Source organism: Rattus norvegicus, chromosome 3 (assembly GCF_036323735.1).
Source record: "Rattus norvegicus strain BN/NHsdMcwi chromosome 3, GRCr8, whole genome shotgun sequence".
NCBI classification, from domain to species: domain Eukaryota; kingdom Metazoa; phylum Chordata; class Mammalia; order Rodentia; family Muridae; genus Rattus; species Rattus norvegicus.
Window position 1 is genome coordinate 166,450,719 of NC_086021.1, and position 20,798 is coordinate 166,471,516.

General features: G+C 46.2%; 1 protein-coding gene across 2 annotated transcripts in view; it reads left to right on the plus strand.

The window, feature by feature from the left end:
• The first annotated feature begins 4,348 nt into the window (after positions 1-4,348).
• Manbal (mannosidase beta like) overlaps positions 4,349-20,798 on the plus strand; it is a 29,586-nt gene continuing 13,136 nt past the window's right edge. Inside the window, exons 1-2 of one of the 2 annotated variants that reach the window (NM_001173380.1) lie at positions 4,349-4,379; positions 16,102-16,309. In NM_001173380.1, coding sequence (NP_001166851.1) covers positions 16,160-16,309 — 150 coding nt within the window. In that variant the 5' untranslated portion in view covers positions 4,349-4,379; positions 16,102-16,159. The other variant, XM_063284396.1, reaches the window with a different exon arrangement.

Sequence of the window (20,798 nt, forward strand, 5' to 3'; positions counted from 1 at the left end):
AGCATGTGAAGGGCTGGGGAGATGACTCAGTGGGTGAGGTACTTCCTGTACAAGCAGGAGCACTTGAGTTCCAATCCCCAGCACCTATGTAAGATGGTGGCTTGCATCTCTAATCCTAGCACATGGTGATCCTGGGGTCCTCCAGGCATCCATTTTAGCAAAAATGGCAACTTTTATGTTCAGTGAGAAACCTTGTCTGAAAAAAAAAACAAGGAAAGAAATAGAGGAAGATTCCCAACATTGACCTTTGGCCTCCACATGTTCCACCTGCACATCCACATGCACACATATGTGTACACTGTACACAAACCATACACAGAGGTGGGCAGTGGTGGTGCATGCCCTTAATCCCAGCACTCATGAGGCAGAGGCTGGCAGATCTCTGAGTCTGAGGCCAGCCTGGTCTACTGAGTGAGTTCCAGGATAGCCAGGGACACACAGAGAAACCCTGTCTCAAAAACCACCACCGCCGCCGCCACCACCGCCAACAGCAACAACAACAAAACCAAATAAACAAAACCAACCAACCAAAAACCCAGACACAGAGACAAAGAAAACAAAACAAATCAAAGCAGCGCTCACCCTGTCCTGTGTTCTGAGTAGAAACATTCCTATCCCCATGCATTCTCTTTCATACTGCAAACACGCGACTGTGCAGACAGTAAAGCTAGAGACAAACCTGTCATAGAGCTCTGCAGGGAGCTAATGGAGGCATGTGGGGCACAGAGATAAACTCAGCCGGAGTCCTCTCAGGACTTCCAGAGATAAGGAAGTAGCTGAGCCTGAGGCAGCCACACTACATCTTTCTATATTTGGAGACAGATAGTAACAGGCTTCAGAGTACACACATCAGCATATTACCTACACCACATGTGCCAGCATGCTCCCCACATTACCTGTAGTAGCACGCCAGGGCTGGGCTATACATGTCACACACTAGGTGACTTGAGCAGCAGACATTTATCAGTTCCAACAGCCAGGAGTCTGAAACCAAGTAGTCCGATGGCTCCTTGTGAAGGCTTAAGAGATCTGTTCTACAGCTATCTCAGCTCCCAGGGTTCCATGGGGGAATTTTGTTTTTTGGCCTATAGGAGCATCCCTCCGCATCCTCACATGTGCGTCTGTGTCCAAGTCTATTGACCTCATTTTTGTCTTAAAGTGTGTGTGTGTGTGTGTGTGTGTGTGTGTGTGTGTGTGTGTGTGTGTTCCTGTGTCTGCATGTTGTGGGAAGGGGCACTCATGCTATGCCAACCATGCGGAGGTCAGAGAATAACGTAGTGGAGTAAGTTCTCTCCTTCCATTTTTACGTGTGTTCTGGAGGTTGGACTCAGGCTCCCAGGCATACGTATGCAGTAGCATCTTGGCTGAATGAGCCAGCTCCTTGGCCCTCTTGTTTGTTTGTTTGTTTGTTTGTTTGATATAAGATTGCTTTATTTAGTCCTGGATCTCCTGCCTTTACCCTTCTGGTGCTGGGATTAAAGGTGTGCCTCCCCCACCCCTCGACCCTCTCCAAGGTTTCTCTGTGTGTCCTGACTGCCCTGGAACTCACTTTGTAAACCATACTGGCCTTGAACTCACAGAAATCTGCTTGTCTTTGCCTCCCAAGTGCCAAGATTACATGTGGGAGTCACCAAGTCCGGCAGCTGATTTACTTTTATAAAAATCCTGACTCCATAACTTCACAAAGCTCATTTCCTGTCATGACAATGACTACAGCAAAAGGGTAGCAGACCTCACGGCCTACTTGGCCTCCAAAGAATAAGAAGGCCTGGACCACCCACCCCAGCAAGAAGAGGAGGGAGGGGCTGGAGAGATGGCTCAGCGGTTAAGAGCACTGACTGCTCTTCCAGAGGTCCTGAGTTCAGTTCCCAGCAACGACACGGTGGCTCATAACCATCTGTAAAGATATCCGATGCTCTCTTCTGGTGTGTCTGAAGACAGCTACAGTGTACTCATATATAATAAATAAATAAATCTTTAAAAAAAAAAAGGAGGGAGAGGCCCTGTCCCAACTCAGCACCCCCCAGCACCGAGCCCCATCACGGTTTCCATCCTAGACCCTTGGAAGGAGTGGAGGGGCTTAGGGAGCCCTGCTCTCTTGAATGCCATCCATAAGGTTTACTGTAACCCCTTCCCCCACAAAGATCCCATCTCTAAATAGAACCACATTCTGGAGTAGTAGAGGTCAAGTTCCAATGTATTGTTGGGTGGAGGGTATATAACCCATCTCATAAAACATCTTTTTTGGGGGGCAGGTATGGTGGCTCACACCTTTAATTAGGGAGATTAAATTAATTTAATTTAATCAGAGGTAGATGTTATCTCTGTGAGTTCAAAGCCAACCTGGTCTATATAGAGAGTTCCAGGCCAGCTGGAATGACACAGTGTGATCCTGTCTCAAAAATAAAACACCTCCAAACAAAAACCACTGTCTTTACCCATACATATTGGGCCCTTCAGGTCAGTCCTGTAGACATCATCTTTCTTTCTTTTTTTTTTTTTTTTTTGGGGTTCTTTTTTTCGGAGCTGGGGACCGAACCCAGGGCCTTGCGCTTCCTAGGTAAGCGCTCTACCACTGAGCTAAATCCCCAGCCCCGACATCATCTTTCTTTAGCTTTTCTTCACACACACACACACACACACACACACACACACACACACACGCATGTACACATGCATACACACATATAACACATGCACACACATGTACACACATACACACATGTACACACATGTACACATACACACAAACACACGCTCATATATAAGAATGTTTTGGGGTTGGGGATTTAGCTCAGTGGTAGAGCGCTTGCCTAGCAAGACCAAGGCTCTGGGTTCAATCCTTAGCTCTGAAAAAAAAATGTTTTGCCTCCATGTATGTATGTGTACCATGTGTGTACTTGGTACACACAGAGACCAGAAGAAAGCTTCTGATTTCCTGAAATTGGAGTTATAATAGATTTTGTGCCAATATATGGGTGCTGGGAACCAAACTGAGGTCCTTTTGTAAGAGCAGCAAGCACTCTTAACCACTGAGCCCTCTCTTGAGACCCTAGTTACTTGCTTATTGCTGTTATGCTCTGACAAAAGAAACTTAGGAAGTTTTGGCTCATGGTTGACAATTACAGTCTGCTGTTGGGAGGAAGTCACAGCAGCAGGAGTTTGGGACAGCGTACTTGAGGATTCATCCTCAGCATTAGAAAAGAAAAAAAAAGAAAACCCAGAAATCCATCTACTCAATTGATTTAGGGGTTGGGCATGGCTTAGTAGGTAAGAGTGCTTGTTGACCAGGCCTGAAGGTCTCAAATACCCAAAATAAAAAGCCAGGCATGGCTTCACATACATCTCGAACGCCAGTGCCAAAGCAGGGTGTCTACAGGATCCCTGGGGCTTTCCCAATCTCAAGGGAATAAGGTGGAATATAATAGGACACCTGATTGACTCCTCTGGCCTCAGCATGCATAGGCACGTGCACATGTGTGCATATGCCATACCCACCAACACCCACTCACCATACACATAATTAAAGGATTTAGGGGTCAGAGCCACATCAGCTGACATGGGACTGAAGGATGAATCCTAGAGATCATTTTATCTGCCAAGCTGAGTTGTTGACTGGAAGCTTGGCAACTGCCCATGTGAACCTATGTGGGACTTCCCAGGAATGGTCCAAGAGCAAGCAAAGAGGAAGTCACAATGTTTTTCTGTCTTCATCTCGGAACTCAAGCTCTGTATTTCCCCAATATCCTATGGGTCACATTGGTCGGCATGGGAGGAGACTGTAAAAGGCTAGACTATCAGGCACCAATAACATCACTGTCCATTATAGAGGCTGGTTACCACTCACTGCCTAAACTCGGCCTCCATTCTTAACTCATTCATCTCACTTAATCAAATACCTGTTATTTGCCTTCCAAACATTTATCACATTATAGATTCTATATCTACTATGTAACTTACTCTGACTATAAACTCCACGGAAATCAGAGATGTTCACGGGTCTCTTTTTAATTTATTACGGTGATTTGGTTTTGTCTGAATTATAGCATGTGAATGTGTCCTACCCCCTTATATTGTAGGTCTCTGGCTCAGATTTAGAACTGAGTTCTAAACAGTGTGGAGACCGTCTGTAATCAGAAAGGAAAATTGCTCCAAGTTCAAGGCCAGTAGGGACTACACTGTGAGACCTTGCCTCAAATCAAACAAAAATCCATTAAAGCTTCAACCTTCAGTGTGTATTTAGGAAACAGCAGGAGGAGGACCGCGAGGAAACCGTGGCTCCGATAAAGCCCGCTGAACGGAATCTGCGGCTGTCCGGGGCACATCGCTTCCGGGTCACAAGGGATCACTTCCGTTGCGGCGGCACGGTGTTACCGGAGGTAAGTAAGTATTCAGGTGCGGGTTACGGGGCCGGAGCTTCCTGGAGGGCGGGATCGGGACGGCGCTACGGGTTACAGCGGCTTCCTGGGGCTGTGGACGAAAGTTACTTGCGATGGCAGTCTGCGTTCCGAGGAGACTGGGACCTTTGCCCGGGCCCTCGCTAGAGTTCTTCAGGGCCAAGGCCCAGCCTACCCTCCGCCAGGTGGAGCCCGGACTTGGTCTGTCGGGTGTGCCCTGTGTTGCTATGTAACCTAGGGCATCTCGCGTTTCCTCTCCCGGTCGGTCTCCTCCTCCGCAAAGAGCGCACATAGGATAAGGATAAGGAGGCTATGAATGTATAAGTTCGTAGGTGCAGTGTGTGCTTGAGAGAAAACTCTTGTCAAAGAGAGGGACGGTGAATGCAATAGCCTCTAACTTATCTGCGGTTTCAGTTACCTGTCACCTGAATACAGAAAGTGGAAGACTCCAGAAACAAACAGCACAAGGCTGGCTTTTACTTGGTGTGTTTTGAATAGCGTGTTGAGAGCTCAGTAGTAGAGCCTTAGTGTGCTTGAGTCCCACATTCAAGCCCCGCTACTGTTCTTCCCAGCCCTAGGAAAGTTAGCGTGATGACGTTTTACCTCTTCCGTCCTTGCACATACATCATCTTGCTTGGAGTAGCCTTCTATATATGCTCCCTACTCATTAGTCACTTAGAACAGCCGCCTGAGTTCAGGTAACCCTTATATCAGCACAAGAGTAGTAATGATAGTCTTTGGGGTTTGCCAAAGCAAACCCAAACACTGCTACTGTTAAGTAAAAAGGTGCTTTTTTACTAAAAGAAACAGTTTTTGTTTTTGCTTTTAATTTAAAGATCCAAAGATCCTTAAGTTAAAATTGCTAAAAAATCTTTGGTGAGAACAAAATGTTTGTTTGTTGTTTGTTTGTTTTTCCAAGATAGGGTTTCTCTGTGTAGTCCTGGCCTTCCTGGAACTCACTCTGTAGACCAGGCTGGATTCACGTCTGAGATCCACCTGCCTGTGTCTCCTCAGTGCTGGGATTAAAGGCATCAGCTACCACTGTCAGGCAAAACAAATCTTATATCTGTGAAATTATGAAGAAGAAACACTTGTGTTGACTATGGTATTGCACCTCTGTAATTTTAGCATTTGCGACTTGAGGCAGAAGAATAGTGAATTTGAAGCCAGCCTGGGCCCAATTGTCAGACCTTGTGTAAAAGCAAATTAGGGTTGGAGCAATGGCTCAGTAGTTAGGGTACTTGCTGCTCTTCCATAGGGCCCAGTTTCCGTTTCCGCTGTTCACATCAGGCAGTTCACGATCACGTCTGGTTCCAGAACCAGGATGGCCAGTGCTTCTGGGACTCTAGGTCATGAGCACATACATGCAGTCACAGCAGCTACTCATAATTAAATATACATCTTTAAAAAAATTAAAAACTGGCCAGGTGGTGGTGGTGCACACCTTTAATCTCAGCACTTGGGAGGAAGAGGCAGGAGGATCTCTGTGAGTTGGAGGCCAGTGTGGTCTACAGAACAAGTTCCACTAGAAGCAGATCCACTAGTCTGCAGATCGAGTTCTAAGACAGCCAAGGCTACACAGAGAACCCTGTCTCAAAAACCAAAACAAGACAAAAATAAAAGTCGGAGCTGGTGGTGCGGCTGAGTTGGAAGTGTGCTTATGTAGCATGCAAGAAGTCTCGGGCTTTATCCGTAGCACCCTAAAACTGGGGGTGGGGGTGTAGAGTACTCCTACACTCCTTGGCTGCATAGCAAATTTGAGGGCTACATGGGAACTTTTCTGAAACATCAATAAGTAGTAGTTTTGCTTTTGTACCTCACATTGCCAAGGTTACAGCCATAGTGCGTAGTAGTAAATGTTTACTTAGGGTAGACAGGGCATCACAGTTGTGAACAGAAGACATGGACAAAGAAAGCCTTACTATATGAAAGCTTCATCCAGGCTTTCCCCTGCAGGAAACAAGAACACAAAGCCACTTGCAGTGAATAGGGGGTGGCCACACAGGGTTAGGGATGGATTTGTTCTGAAAAACAGAATCTCCATAGAGGCTGTAGCTGCCAGTGAAGAAGCTTCTGCTACATTCCCAGCAGAGGAACACATGAAGGTGATTATGAAGAGCCAGCAAGTGGGGAATTGGACAGCAGATGTTGCCGGTGTGTTTCAAATTCTACATACCCCAAAGGACGCCATCATGACCTTTGATCCTTGGATAGAACAGAGAAGCAAAGGCATCCATGCGATTACTTAAGGAGCATGTTCCCTGCAACATTGTCGATAGAATTAATAAGACAACTGCAGATTGGTATGCTGTTAAAGTATTTATTTATTTATTTATTTATTTATTTTTTTATTTATTTATTTTTAGACAGGCTTTCAGTTCTGGCTGGCCTGGAACCCAGTAGATAGACCAGACTAGTTTTGAAATCACAAAGATCTGCTTGCCTCCCTAGTGTTGGGACAAAAAGTGTATGCCACTGTCCCAAGCAACTTCAATGTCTTTTTGAACGGTTTTATTAACTGAAATTTTTAGGGTAAGAGTCGGCTCTGGCAGTGCCAACAAGCTAGATTTGGCTACTGATGGTTAATATTTTGATTACTGAGATAACTAACAGTGAAGATGAGAAAAGGGGATGTATTCAGTGTGCCCCACATTGGGAAAAGGAAGGAAGGAAAGGATCCTCTGGCTTCCAAGCGCCTCCCCAAGCACTGTCAGGGGGTTAGGCTTGAATAGAGGGGTGGAGGTATGCTATGCAGTCCTGGTCAGGATGAGGCCCTGCCTGTCATCGGTCCATCACCCGCAAGGTGGTCTGATGCTTTGAAAAAAACTGAAATCTTTCTGGACAGGTTTCCCTTTGGACTGGCTTAAGTGCTTCATCCTTTCTCTTTCCCCGTGTGTCTTTGATTCCAGTGCCAGGGACGCAAAGGCAATTGGATCTCTGTGAGTTCAAGGCCATAGAGGTCTACGTGTCTTGTTCCGTGGTGAGATTCTGTCGTAAGCAAACAGAATATCTCCTGATGGTGCTTACAATAACTTTTTTTTTAAAAGTCCTCAGCTGTCACATTCCCCAACCACCATCCCCTCTGCCTCTGACACCCAGCCATCCCCAACATAACTTGGCTTGACCCCCTTTCATGCAGTGTCAGAAGGTCCGCGGCCACCTAATGCTGCCTCACAACACCCACACTTTTATTCCACCAGACAGGCACCGTGGCATCTACTCATCACAACCTGATGGTTTGCTTCTAGGGACTGATCCTGTAGCCTTTATCACAGGGTGTGTGGAGAGGAATTAGGGTTTAGTACTGTGCTTAGTACATCCTCTGGTAAGACAGAACAACTCCGTGGCATCTTAACCTTTTTTAATTTTATGTATGTGAGCACACTATAGCTGTCTTCAGACACACCAGAAGAGGGTATCGGATTCCATTACAGATGGTTGTGAGCCACCATGTGGGTGCTGGGAATTGAACTCAGGACCTTTGGTAGAACAGTCAGTGCTCTTAACCACTGAGCCATCTTTCCAGCCCTAGCATCTCATACTTTTAAATGACAGTAAATGAATCAGTCATATTTTGCAAGATGTCTGCCCTGGAGTTTCAGTACAGCAACTACCAACTGTGATTCCCCTAGGGCCTGCTCACCTCTCCGCTAGACTCTTACCAGTGTTAAACAGCTTTTGGGAATTGTTATGATTGTTCCAATGCAGTATCTACTGATACTTATCGATTCCCCTGCCTCTCTATATACATGCTATGTGGATGCTGCAGCTTGAACCAGGTCCTCTGAAAGAGCAGTCTTAACCACTGAGCCATTCATCTCTCCAGCACTCTGCCTCTTTACTGGAAGTCTCAGAACAGCTTTTGAAACTCTCCTCATCAGGAAGCAGGATCCCTGTCCATAGTCTGTACAGCACTGGGGAGCAATTGGGAGATCCCGAAACCTCTGCCAATTTGAAATCTACATTTTTAGAGTTAAGACTTGATAAGTATTGCAATCCCTACATACACCTGAAGTTATTTATCTTGAAATGGTGGTTTAAAAGTATCTTAGGGCCTGGGAATGTAGTGCAGGTGAAAATGCTTGCCTGGCATGCACGACAATCTATCTGGGTTCAGTCCTCAACACTGCATAAACTGTGGTTCATACGGTGATCCCAGCGCTTAGGAAGTAAAGTGGGAGGTTTGCAATCACCGTTAGATGCCTGCCGAGTTCAAGGCCTGCCTAGGATATGTGAGACCAGCTCAACAAATATTTAAAATCAATTTTAGCTTTATGGCTATTTTAAGATACTGTTGAATCTCTAGATAATGAATGAGCCCGTGTCAGGACAGTACCATTAACTGGAATTTCCATGTTCAGATCTCATTTCTGCTTAAAGCCCTGCCTCTGTACCCTCTCCAGGCTATCACAGTCCAGGCAGCCTTTGGAAGCTCCTCTCGCCGGCCGGGATGGTTTCTCAGAGCACCTCTGTTGTAGATGAGGGTTTTGAGGACTACTTGCCAGTTATTTTGCAGATGTCCCTTTTTCTTGTGAGCAGACTCAGCAAAGGCTCTGAGAAGGAAGGCCGTCAGCCTGCTGTGGATCTAAGAGACATGGTTGATGTTCTCCAGGGTCGCTTGGCTTCTCCTGCTTTTACACTGTACTTCTAAGAGGAAGTCACGATGTCCTTGAGACACTTCATCTGAGATTGTGGAAGTGTATGCTCCACACACACAGACAGAGTGGCTACATAAATAGTTGTAATTCATGCGAGAGATGTGTCTGTTCTCTGCCATAGACTTATCAGCCTTTTCTCTTATCAGTATTTATTTTATACCCTGAGTTCCTCATTCTTGTATCCCAACTTTGGCTGCTAACTCCACACTCTTAACAATTCCCTGGCAATGTTTGGTTTTGCTTTTTCTGTTTTTAAAGCACTTGCATGCTTTCTGCCCCAGGCTCATCCTGTTTATTTCTGCTTAGAAATTAGCCACTTCTGTAAGGACTCCTGGTTTCTTTTATGGAAAGATGGCCCAGAAACCAAGATCTGGACACAAGGTGTGGTCATTGCTCCTGGGACACTCTTATTTCTGTGCTCTCTCAGTGGCCAGAGTATGGTATCTGTGTGTACATGGCTCTAACTATTTCTGTATGTGTCTATATTAAGATAAGTACACTATGCTGATGTCTCTAACCCTCAATTATTACCCTGTGGATGACGGTAGCCTTCCTTTTCTTATCTGGAACCTTCTCCCCACGGCAACAGACCCATTTCTCCCTTTATTCACTTATAGTCGGTTCTGGTGTGTGTGTGTGTGTGTGTGTGTGTGTGTGTGTGTGTGTGTGTGTGTGTGTGTGTGTGTGTTGCTTCACAACTAGACCTAGCATACAACTAGATTTCTTTTGTTTGTTTTTGTTTTTTGAGACAAGGTTTCTCTGTGTAGCCCTGGCTGTCCTGGAACTCAGTAATCCACATGCCCCTGCCTCTAGACGGCTGGGATTAAGGCATGTGTAATCATGCCTAGCTGGGGAAACAGCTTTAACAGGTGGTGTAAGGGCATCTACAGCTCCTTCAGCCTCTAGTTTTAGAGTCGCCTCTTATCCTCAGAGTCACTCATGGCAGGACCGTGTTCTCGCCACCTCTCTAGTGTGTTTAGGATTATCAGATTCATAATGGTGCCGTGCATCCCATTGTGACCATTTAAAGCCATTTGTGTACCTTAAAGCTTCCTCTTTGTGCTGTGACTTTTGGTTTTGACCTTCCTGCTAACGTCTTCTGTTTATAGAGTCAAGCTGAGCAGTTTCCTCCATCCCCTCCAAGTGTTTGAACTTCATTCACAGTTTGTCCATCCATCCTGTTGTTTTTTTATTCAGAATATGTTGTAACCTCAGACTTATACTTCCTTGGCTCCTGTCAGAAGCACTTCTTGTGAGCGTCCTGTTTCTGTTTTTGTCCCCTGGTCTGCTCTCTACACAGCAACCAGGGAGATTGTGGGATTTCTTTGCCAAGCACCCCATAGTGGCTTCACTTTCACCCAGAGTAAGAGCCAGACCCCTTATAATGGTCCACATGGCCCTCCCCAGAGAGTTCTCTCTCCTTCTTACCTTGGAGCACATTCCTGTCCTGGGAACTTTGCCCTGACTGTTCCTCCACTCTGGAATATTCTAACTAGTGGTTAAATGATACTCTCTGCCTTCCTTTTTGGGGTGTGTGTGTGTGTGTGTGTGTGTGTGTATACTGAAGACTGAATTCAGGGGCTTGTGTATGCCTCTGAACTACCTCTGCAGTCATTTGCTCTCTTACCTTAGAAGAAACGTCCCTTTCTTAGCCCTTCTCTGACCACCCCACATAGAATAACATGGCATTTTAGTTGACACTGTATGTGACTATAAGCACTCCCTAGGATGGAGGCTTCATGGCACACCACAGTGGCACCTGTCCACTGCGATCCTCTGCTAGTGCAGCCTTGGCATGCCAGTGCATGCCAGTGTTATTTCATTGGTTAGACAGGGCTGTGGTCACTCTGGTGATACAGTTGTTTCCTTTTCTCAGTATTGCATTGCCAAACCTCCCCCAGCTTGTCTTGTGTTTGTGTGCCCGGTGTGCTGTCCTTTCAGTGAAGTCCCATGGTGTACATGCTCCATCTCCAGCTAAGGTTAGTGTCCCCTTCCTGCTGGACACTTCCTGCCGTCCAGTGTTAGCAGTGGTGCTGCCAAGACTGCTTTTGTACCTGGAGGCCCTTTCTTTTTAATTATTTCCTTAATCTAAATTCTAGGAAGTAAGTTATTCAGACAGAGGATATCATCCATTTTATGACTTGTTATATGTTGGCCTAATGACCACTAAAAGAAAAAAGGCCTAAGTATATTATGGCTTTGGGCACATTTTTTGATGGACTCCAAGTGACATCAACTCTCTAAGAAGTCAAGAGATAAGCTACAGTGTAGCTGGATGCCCACAGTCAGCTGTGTATACCACCCCCAGCCTCCTGACACCTGAAGTTTCCATCACAGTACCCTTAATCTTCAGAACAATGGCAAGACTGAGTATCGCTGCCCTCATAGACTCTCAGGTTTGAGCATGAAGCATGGACAAGGGCACTAAGTTTATGAGGTGCCATGGGAGGAGTGAAGCTTTTTCTTTAGCTTTGGCACTAGGGCTGGTGCCCTGAAGAGCCTTGTCAGTTCCTCCCCTGGAACTGGGCTGGGCTGCCTTGGAATTCACTTCAGGGCCAGCTTAGGAGCTGCTCCAAGCAGTCTGCGTGCCTCCAAGCCTCGTACCTTGTACATGACCAAAGATGGTATCCTTGAGCACCATGCCCCACCTGATTCACTGTAATTGGAACCAGCCGACACGGCTCTTTCCAGAAGCCAGATCCTCCCCGGGAAGCTCTGAGGATGGGGGGCAGGACAGTGAGTGAGGGGTGGCTCCTGCTCTGAAAGGCTTCTAGAATAGACTGAACTGATACGAGAATTGTATATCTTGCTAGCCAAGCACATGACCTTTGGGAGTGACCAGGTCAAAAGGAAAACAATAAACATTTGTGTGGTACCCACTCTGTTTGCATAGTCCGCCATCTTGTAATCCTTATGTGTTTTTCATGTTGGAAAATCATTTGAAGTAGAGGAGCAGCAGGGCCCAAATGGCGGAAAGCCATATGGACAGCCTCAGGGGGACAGGGCTAGTCTGTAGAGCCATGTACTGTATGCTTAGCTAACATGGAGAGGAGAAGAAGCAGGTAAGCCAGACACGAAGGTACGGTCCTGTAATCTCAGTATTCTGGAGTTGAAGACAGCAAGATAGGAGTTCAAGGCCGTCCTAGGCTATGTGGGAACCTATGTCAAAAAGTAAAATGAAAGAAATAGTAAACAGAGAAAAGAAGAGCAAAATTTTGTTTTGCGTTAAAATGAAGCATAAAGTTTGCCTTTTTGGGGGACAGTCTTGGATTGCCCAGGCTGGCCTTGAACTTGTGATTCTCCTTCATCCACCTCCCAAGTCCTGGAATCATAGATGTGAGCCTCTGAATGTAGCTCAAAGTTTTCCACTTCTAGGAATAAATTCAGTGTCGTTAGCCATTTGTATTGCTGTTGCCAGTACTTCTGGAACTTCTTCACACTCCTAGGCAAAAACTCTCATCCTACCTAGACACTGGTTTCTATGGCTGCTCTGACAGTTTATGCCTCGCCCCCTCCCCCCCATCAGCAGCTGTGGTGGTTTGAAGGAGAGTGGCCTCCATAGGCTCATATGTTTGAAAGCTTGGTCCCCAGTTGGTGAACTGCTGGAGAAGGATTTTGAAGTGTGGCCTCGTTGGAGGAGGTGAGCCACTGAGGTGGACTTTGAGGTTTCAGAAGCCCACACTAGGCCCAGACTCTGCCTGCTGACTGCGGGTCAGGATCTAAGTAAAGCTCTTAGCTACTGCTTCGATGCCATGCCTGTCTGCTTGCTGCCATGATGGTCATGGACTGGCCCTCTGAAACTGTGAGCAGGCCCTCAATTAAAAATTGTCTTTTATGAGAGTTGCCTTGGCTGTGGTGTCTCCTCACAGAATAGAGCAGAACCTAAGGCAGCAGTGCACACAGCTTCTGCCAGTTTCCCCATCTTGTTACTGACACTTGGTGCCTGCCTGTGCTTCTGATATACTTTTTATAAAACATTTCAACCCCTACCGTGTGCCATCATATCTATCCAAGATCAAAACCAAGCTTCAGGCTTGGCATCGGGTAATTTTACCCCAGAAGCCATGTCACAAACCCTGCCATCCTGGTTTTGAGACTGAATCTTATTAAGTGTAGCCCATACTGGCTGTGTTTGTAGCACAAGCTGCCTGTGAATTCGTCCAGCTGACTACTGGGATTGCAGATGTGATCTGACTGCCCTCCCCCAGTTGTTTATTTTGTTTTTAATGCTGATTTTTAGGGGTCAGAGGCACACTTGCTGCAGCATGTAGGTGATGGTTGGAAGAGGATTCTCCTTCCATCATGCAGTCCCTGGGATCTAATTCAGGTTGTCAGGCTTGGTGGCAGATGCCTTAGCTAGCTGAGCCCTCTCTGGCCTCTGCTTTGTGACTTACGTTTAATTGTTGCCGCGTGGAAGTTCTTTGCCTATCAGAATGCTAGATCTTTACCGTCAGTGTGATTCACGTCTTCATCCATTCTCTGGGCTGTCTTTCACTCTGAGGAAGGTCCTCTGTGAACAAAAGGTCTTGATCTTTTTTTGGAGTCTAATTGACTTCTTTCTTTTGTAACTTGTGCTTTTGATGTCACATCCGGGAAACCACTGCCAAACCCAGTACCATAGAGATTTCCCCCTAAGATTCTCCTAATGGTTTTATAGTTTGGACTCTTAGATCTAGATCTTGGGTCAGTTTGAATTAGTCTTTGTATGAGGAACAAGGGGACCGGCTACCTCATCGGTTTGTTTTGTGGGTAGACATTATTTGTTGGTACCGCTTATTTAAAACCTGTCCTCTCCTGCCTATGCGTGTTGATTTGAAGCTCTCTGTATGTGTTCTCATGTCAGTAGCTCTGCTTTGATTACCTTAGTTTTCTACTAGTTTTGGACATCATAAAATAAGTTCTCCAACTTTTTTTCCAAATTAAGTTAGATTAGTTTTAGTGGTTTAACAGTGTGCCATTTCAACATATAATCAGCATAAACATTGTTAGTGAGATTGTTTACATTCTTTCATGATAAGTCTTGAAATTTGTCTACATTTAATTTAACTGTCATTTCGGTTCAGACCAGCTGCATTTGGGGCCACATGAGCACCATATTGGGTAGCTCAGAGTTCACTGGTAATTACATGGTATGGCACAAGTCTCCCTTTGAAAACACAAAGGCACCCGTGACACCTGATACTACAGTACATTTGTCTCCTTATTGTTGGGGTGGTAAAAGAAAGCATTTGTAGGTGTCATGATAACGAAGAGGCAAAGGGGGAGGGTAACACAAAAGGCTTGATGGGGAGGGTGACCCTTGTGCTCAGGCTTGGCGTTAGAATAGGGTTCTGAATAGCAGTCATGGTTGGAAGGCTGTTCTGGGCAGATCGCAGCTTCATGGAGGGCTCGGCGTTCTTGGAGAGCCACAGCAGTTCTTCCAGCGTTACCAGGGTATTAAGAATGGAATAGGATGGGGTTGGAGTGATGGCTCAGTAGTTAAGAGCACAGGCTGTTCTTCCAGAGCACCAGGGTTCAACTTACAACTGTCTATAACTCCACTTACAGGGGATCTGACACACAGACATACATGCAGACAAAACACCAATGCATGTAAAACAAAAATGAATAAATCATTAAAGAAGAAGAAAGAAAGAAGGAAGGAAGACAGAAAGGAATGGGAACCAGAAAGAAAGAAAGAAAGGGAAGGAAGGAAGGAAGAAAGAAAGAATGGAATCGGAACCAGGCAGTGGTGGCAAAAGCTTGTAATCCCAGCACTCAGTAGGCTAATCTAGGCTAGCCTGGTCTACAGAGGAAGTTCTGGGACAGCTAGGGCTACGCAGAGAAACTGTCTTTAAAAAAGAGAGAGACTGGAGGGCTGGTGAGAAGAGAGGTGGGCTAAGGTCTGACTGGTCACCCTGTTACCTATCTACCAGCTTTTGTATATAGGCTGGGGCTTCCCTGTATCCACTTTGTCTCTCCATTCAAACTTGTAGTTAGAGCTGGGTATGTCACACATCTGCATGCCAGCCCTTGGGAGACAAAGTCAGGAAGGCAGACAGATTTTGAGTTCAAGACCAGCCTGATCTAGATATCCAGGACAGCCAGCACTACATAAAGAGACTGTCTCAGAAAACAGAACCAAAAACAAAACAAAACAAAACAACAACAACAAAACCCCAATAAACAAACAAACAAATAAAATAACAGCAGCAAAAAGTAATTAGAACTTAGCGCTTTTCTCTGCTTTACTTTTTACTTGGTCAAGTTTTAAAAGGGCCGGGTCTCCCAAGGCTTACACCAGGTTCCAGTTTCCCTTCCTAGCCATGTGGGTACCAATTTCCACCCTGGGATCTCCATCTGCTTTTCTTTCTATCTCTAATATTCTTCCCTCAGATTACAAGTGTGAGTCACTCCACTTCTACCCTGTTCTCATCTCTGTTTACTGAAGACCTGTGGCATCTACAGAGGTCTTCCCTCCCACCCCATACAAGCCCAAATGTCTCCCAGACAGTTTCTCTCCCCATACAGCCTGGCTCCGTGGTTCCCTGTCTGCCTCCGTTCTTCAGTCTTTGGTATTCCTAAGTGTAGTTTCACTAGGTGGGTGACTAGATAAACCGAGTCAGATGGGTAGTTGGTGATCCTCAGTTGGTAGGGTGCTTGCTCAGCATTCCTGAGGCCCTGGGTTCCAGCCCCAGCATTTGGAAGGCAGAGACAGGAAATCCGAAGCTCATGCTCATCCTGGGTTAATAGCAGGCTCCAGGCTAGCCCAAGACGAGCGAGACACTCTCTCAAATGCAAAACAGAATGAAATACAGAGATATGCAGGTCTTTATGAAAACATTGGTTGGATATTTTTGCATTTGCTTATTTATTTGTATTAGCTTTATATTCAGAAGACAGCAAACACTTACAAAGTGGAAAGTGTGTGCATATTTCCTCCAGTTAGATTCAAGAGTGACTTATGCCTCTCGAAGTTGCTTCCTGTTCTTGTGTATGTGTGCATGTGCACCGTGGGACCACTCAGAGATCACATGGAGAAACCTGACATTCACTCTTTCCTTTAGAACTTGGTTCTGGAGAGCAGTGGATCTCAAGAGACGCCTGGCAGTGGTGCCTTGGGCCATGGCCTCTGACCTGGATTTCTCGCCTCCCGAAGTGCCTGAGCCCACCTTCCTGGAGAACTTGCTGCGGTATGGGCTCTTCCTGGGAGCCATCTTCCAGCTCATCTGTGTCCTGGCCATCATCGTACCCATTCCCAAGTCCCAGGAGGCGGTGAGTCCTTCCCTAGGACCTTAGCTTTCTGGATGGCAGGCTAGGTTCTTATACCGGGAAAACCACCAGACAGGTTGGCAGGGACTATGCTGGCCCCTTACCAAGTTAGCCTTGTCCCTGGAAGCCTACCTGATGGATCTTTTTCATAGTTTTGTTTTGTTTTGTTTTTTAAAGGCAAATTCTTATTATATAACCTAGGACTCATCCCAAACTCTATCTTCATGAGTCCTGTATGCTAGGTTTCTATTAAGCGCTTATTTTATTTTATTTTATTTTATTTTATTTTATTTTATTTCGAGACAGAGTCTAGCTGGCTTTAGACTTGAGGTAGCCTCCTGGGACTAGCAGTGAGCCATCACGAATGGCTTCTGGTAAGACTTTCTTTAGCTCCTTGCTCATCAGACTGCTGAGAGATGTGCCTCTGCCTTCAAGGGGTGTCTCGTACTTGATGATGCATAGTCCCAGTACTTAGGGCAGGAGGATTGTGAGTCCAAGACCAGTCTGGGCTGGTTAGTGAGAGCCCATCTCCCAAAATTGGGTGGGGGGGAAGCAATAAATGTACCTCCAGGAGAAGTACAATATCCAATATGAGTGACTAACTCATCCCTGGGGGAGGGCAGTGTTGTTCCTGCTGCAGACGGGAAATGCACGGATGTCTGCCAGGTGCGGTGGGGAGGACAGGAGAAATGTGTTCTGAGGTAGAGGAAGTGCCTTCGAGGAGCTGGAGCACTACAGGACCGGGCTAGTCCAGGGACCTAGAGATGACAACGGCTACCTCAGAGGGGAGGGTGAGCGGTGCAGTGGAGGAGTAGGCGGGGCACAGAGGGTTTGAAGATACATGGTGACAGGATCACATTGGCTTTGTGTTTGTACACTGCCCCCATTTTCTTCTGATGTTGATTTGTTGAAGAAACCAAGTCTTTATCATCTGTGATCTATACGTCCCGCAATTTGGATGACTGCTTTTCTGTGTGGCTGCTGCTCCCACAGGAAGTTCCATATGAGCACCTGAGGCCGTGCAGTCATTGCTGTACTCATCATGACTGGTGCTGTGGACTTGCTGGTTCACAGCTGAGGTTAGTGTAGGCAGCAACATGGTGTCTGGCTCCTGTGCACTGAGAGACTGTCGTAAGTTCAGATGGTCTCTCTGACCCTGAAGTCTTTGTCCTAAATGGCTGTAGCGTTGGCTGCTGCTCTCCTGAGACTCAGAATCCCCTCTGCAGTGCTAGCTGCAGCCACTGAGTGAGGCTCTTTGTGCTGAGTTCAGTGAGCTATGACGCCGGCCGGGACTGGGAACTGAACCCAGGTCCTCTGCAACAGTAACAAGTCCTCTTGGCTGCTAAGCCATCTCTCTAGTGCCCTGTTTTGATGTCTAAATTACACTTACTTGTTTATTTGTTCATTGGGAGTGTGTGTGTGTGTGTGTGTGTGTGTGTGTGTGTGTGCACGCGTACTTGTGTGGAAGTCAAGGACAACTTTTGGAGTTGGTTCTCCCCCTCCACCATGTGTGTTCTGGGATAGAGCTCAGTTTGTCAGTCTTGGCAGCAGACAGTTTACCGTGGGATCTACTCCACTGACCTGGGCTTTATTTCTTTGTTTTGATACTTGAGTTAGGGTCTTAAACCAAGCTGTCCTTAAATTAGCTGTCCTCTTCTCCCACTTTACCCCCCCAAGTGCTGTGATAACAAGAAGTGTGTGCCAACACACCCAGCCACAATATGTTTTTTAAAAGAGAAGTTGCCCCAGGTATAATGGCTCACAGCTATAATTACAGCATGCAGGAAGCTAAAGCAGGAGGATTGCTGTAAGTTTGAGGGCAGTCTAGACTCAAGTAAATTGTCGGCCAGTTTGGACTGTATACAGTGAGACTCTATCTCAGTGGAAAGAATTGGAATTCCTATTGGGTATTTAGAATTCAAACTGAAGACTCGGATATTTTTTTTTCTTTTTTTCTTTTTTCTTTTTTTTCGGAGCTGGGGACCGAACCCAGGGCCTTGCGCTTGCTAGGCAAGCGCTCTACCACTGAGCTAAATCCTCAACCCCAGATATTTTTATTTTGAGTTTATAATTGAATCTTAAAACATTTTTCACATTTGTTTGTTTGTTTAGATAGTTGGTGTGTGAGTGTGTGTATGTGCCACTGTGTACGGAGGACAGAGGACAACCATCAAGAGTTGGATGGTGAGGGTCCCTGGGATTGAACTCAGGTTGCTAGGCTTGGCCTTTACCCACTTTACCCACTGAGCTATCTTGCCAGTTCTAAAGTTCTATCTTTGGTTTATATTGGCAGTCTTATTTCATAGAAAGAGTAACAAAATGACTAATTTGTTCTGTCCTGCTATGTTGGAGGTCACCAAGGCCAACTTAGATTTAGTGATGGACTAGGAGGCCTTGCACCTATGGTTACCGCAGTAAAAGGCTATAGAGAAGGCATGGGATAAAGCTGGGGAGAAACTGACCCAAGTCCAAAAGTGCCCTGACTGGAGCCACAGAGATGTGTCCAGCTCCAACAGCAAGGAGCCCATAGATCACGAAACATTGTCTAGCAAGGAACTCCTTAGAGAGTCTGTGTCCAGGTTGTGTATGTGGGCTGTGTTGGGCTATCTGAGACAGTATCACATAGCAGAGGTTGGCTTACATTCCCGATCTTCCTGCCTCTATATCCCTAATGGAATTTTAGACATGTACTACCACGCCTGGTTTATGGGGTGTTTGGAACTAACCCAGGGCCTCATGCATGCTAGGCAAGCACTCTACCAAATGAGTGACATCCCCAGCCTATAAACATGGCCACCAGCTAATAGTTTTCTTTTTCTGTGACAGTATTGGGCATGAGATCTGGGGCATCGCCTACTGAGAGGCAAGTGTTCTACTAGGCATGAGCTATAACCCTAGCCCACAAGGCGTTTATTAGGAACTGGTCATATAAGCACTTCCTACCGACTGTATACTCAGATTTCAGAGTTGCAGACCGCAGATGTCCAGCATAAGCTGCATTGCTTAATGGGGTAGGCACAGCGCACTCTTACTAGCTGTGGGCATGAAGAGCCGTTAGAGATCCCAGCGCCCAGTGCTGGTGAGGACCAGCCGTGCCAACAGGGACCATCCATGCGGCAGCTTCTAGAAAGATGGCAACTGTGTTTCAGGTTACACACCTACAGTGTGTGATTATCACTGACCCGAGACTCAGGCGGGAAGGTGGGGGAGTTTGCCATGAGAAGGGTGTGTCAGCCTCTTCTCTGTGGATCACTTCACTCTGGAAGACGTTAGGTGCATTTGCTACAGCTTGGTTTTAGTTTCTAGGAATTTTTCTTTTTAATTTGTTTTTGAAATCTTATAAAATGTTTATATAACATTTCCAAACTGTGTAATAAGGAACATTCATAGAAGTTTCCTTTAATCTTATTATGCCCCCACCACTCCCTGCTTCCTCCCATAGGGAGCCATTTTTATTACTATGATTCATCTTTATCATTTTGATTCATTGTTGTTTTTTAAAGCAAATAAATGCTTGTGTGTTGTGTATATATGAATATTTGTGCGTTTGTGGTCCTTCCTCTGAGGCACTGGGCTGGCACATCATCATAAACCTACTTTCTTCTTCTTTTTTCTTTTCCCTAATGCCTCACTATGTAGCCTTGGCTGGCTGGAACTCCTCTGCATGTAGACCAGACTGGCTTCACGCCTGTCTGTCTCTCTGTCTCTCTGTCTCTGTCTGTCTGTCTGTCTCTCTCTCTCTCTCTCTGTCGTGCTGAGATTAAAGGCATATGTCACCATGGCCTGCTGTTTCTTTTTGGTTCTTTTTTTTTTTTTTTTTTTTTTTTTTTCCGGAGCTGGGGACCGAACCCAGGACCTTGCGCTTCCTAGGCAAGCGCTCTACCACTGAGCTAAATCCCCAACCCCGGCCTGCTGTTTCTTAATGCACAGCACGTCCTGGGGACTGCACATCTTGGGGTTTGTGTTCTGAAGCTCCTGCTTATGCAGTGGAGAGGGTGATGGGTCCTGGTGCAGTGGGGAACCAAGTCACAGGAGCAGGTATGGTATGGGTCCAGGGGAGGAGGCGCACCAGGTTTTAAGTTTTTAAAAAGTGCCCTTAAGGGGCTGGAGAGATGGCTTAGGGAGCACTGGCTGCTCTTCCAGAGGACCCAAGTTCAATTCCTAACATCCACATGGCAGCTCACACCTATCTGTAACTCCAGTTCCAGGGCTTCTGCTATCATGATACAGACAGACAGACATATTAAAAAAATTAAAAATTACATATTTTAAAAGGTGCCTTTAAGGCACCTGGGTGGTCTGTCAAGTCAGCAGGTGGGTTGTGGGTCTGTAGAAAGAAGAGGCTGGGGGCAAGCAGTTAGGACGTGAAGGCATGTGTCAGAGGACAGTGAAGCCCTTAGAGCATGGAGAGGAAGTCTCCCAGGAGACACAGAAGCAAGATGAGAAAAGGACTCCGAGCTGGCCCTGTGGCACACAGCTGTAATCCCAGTAA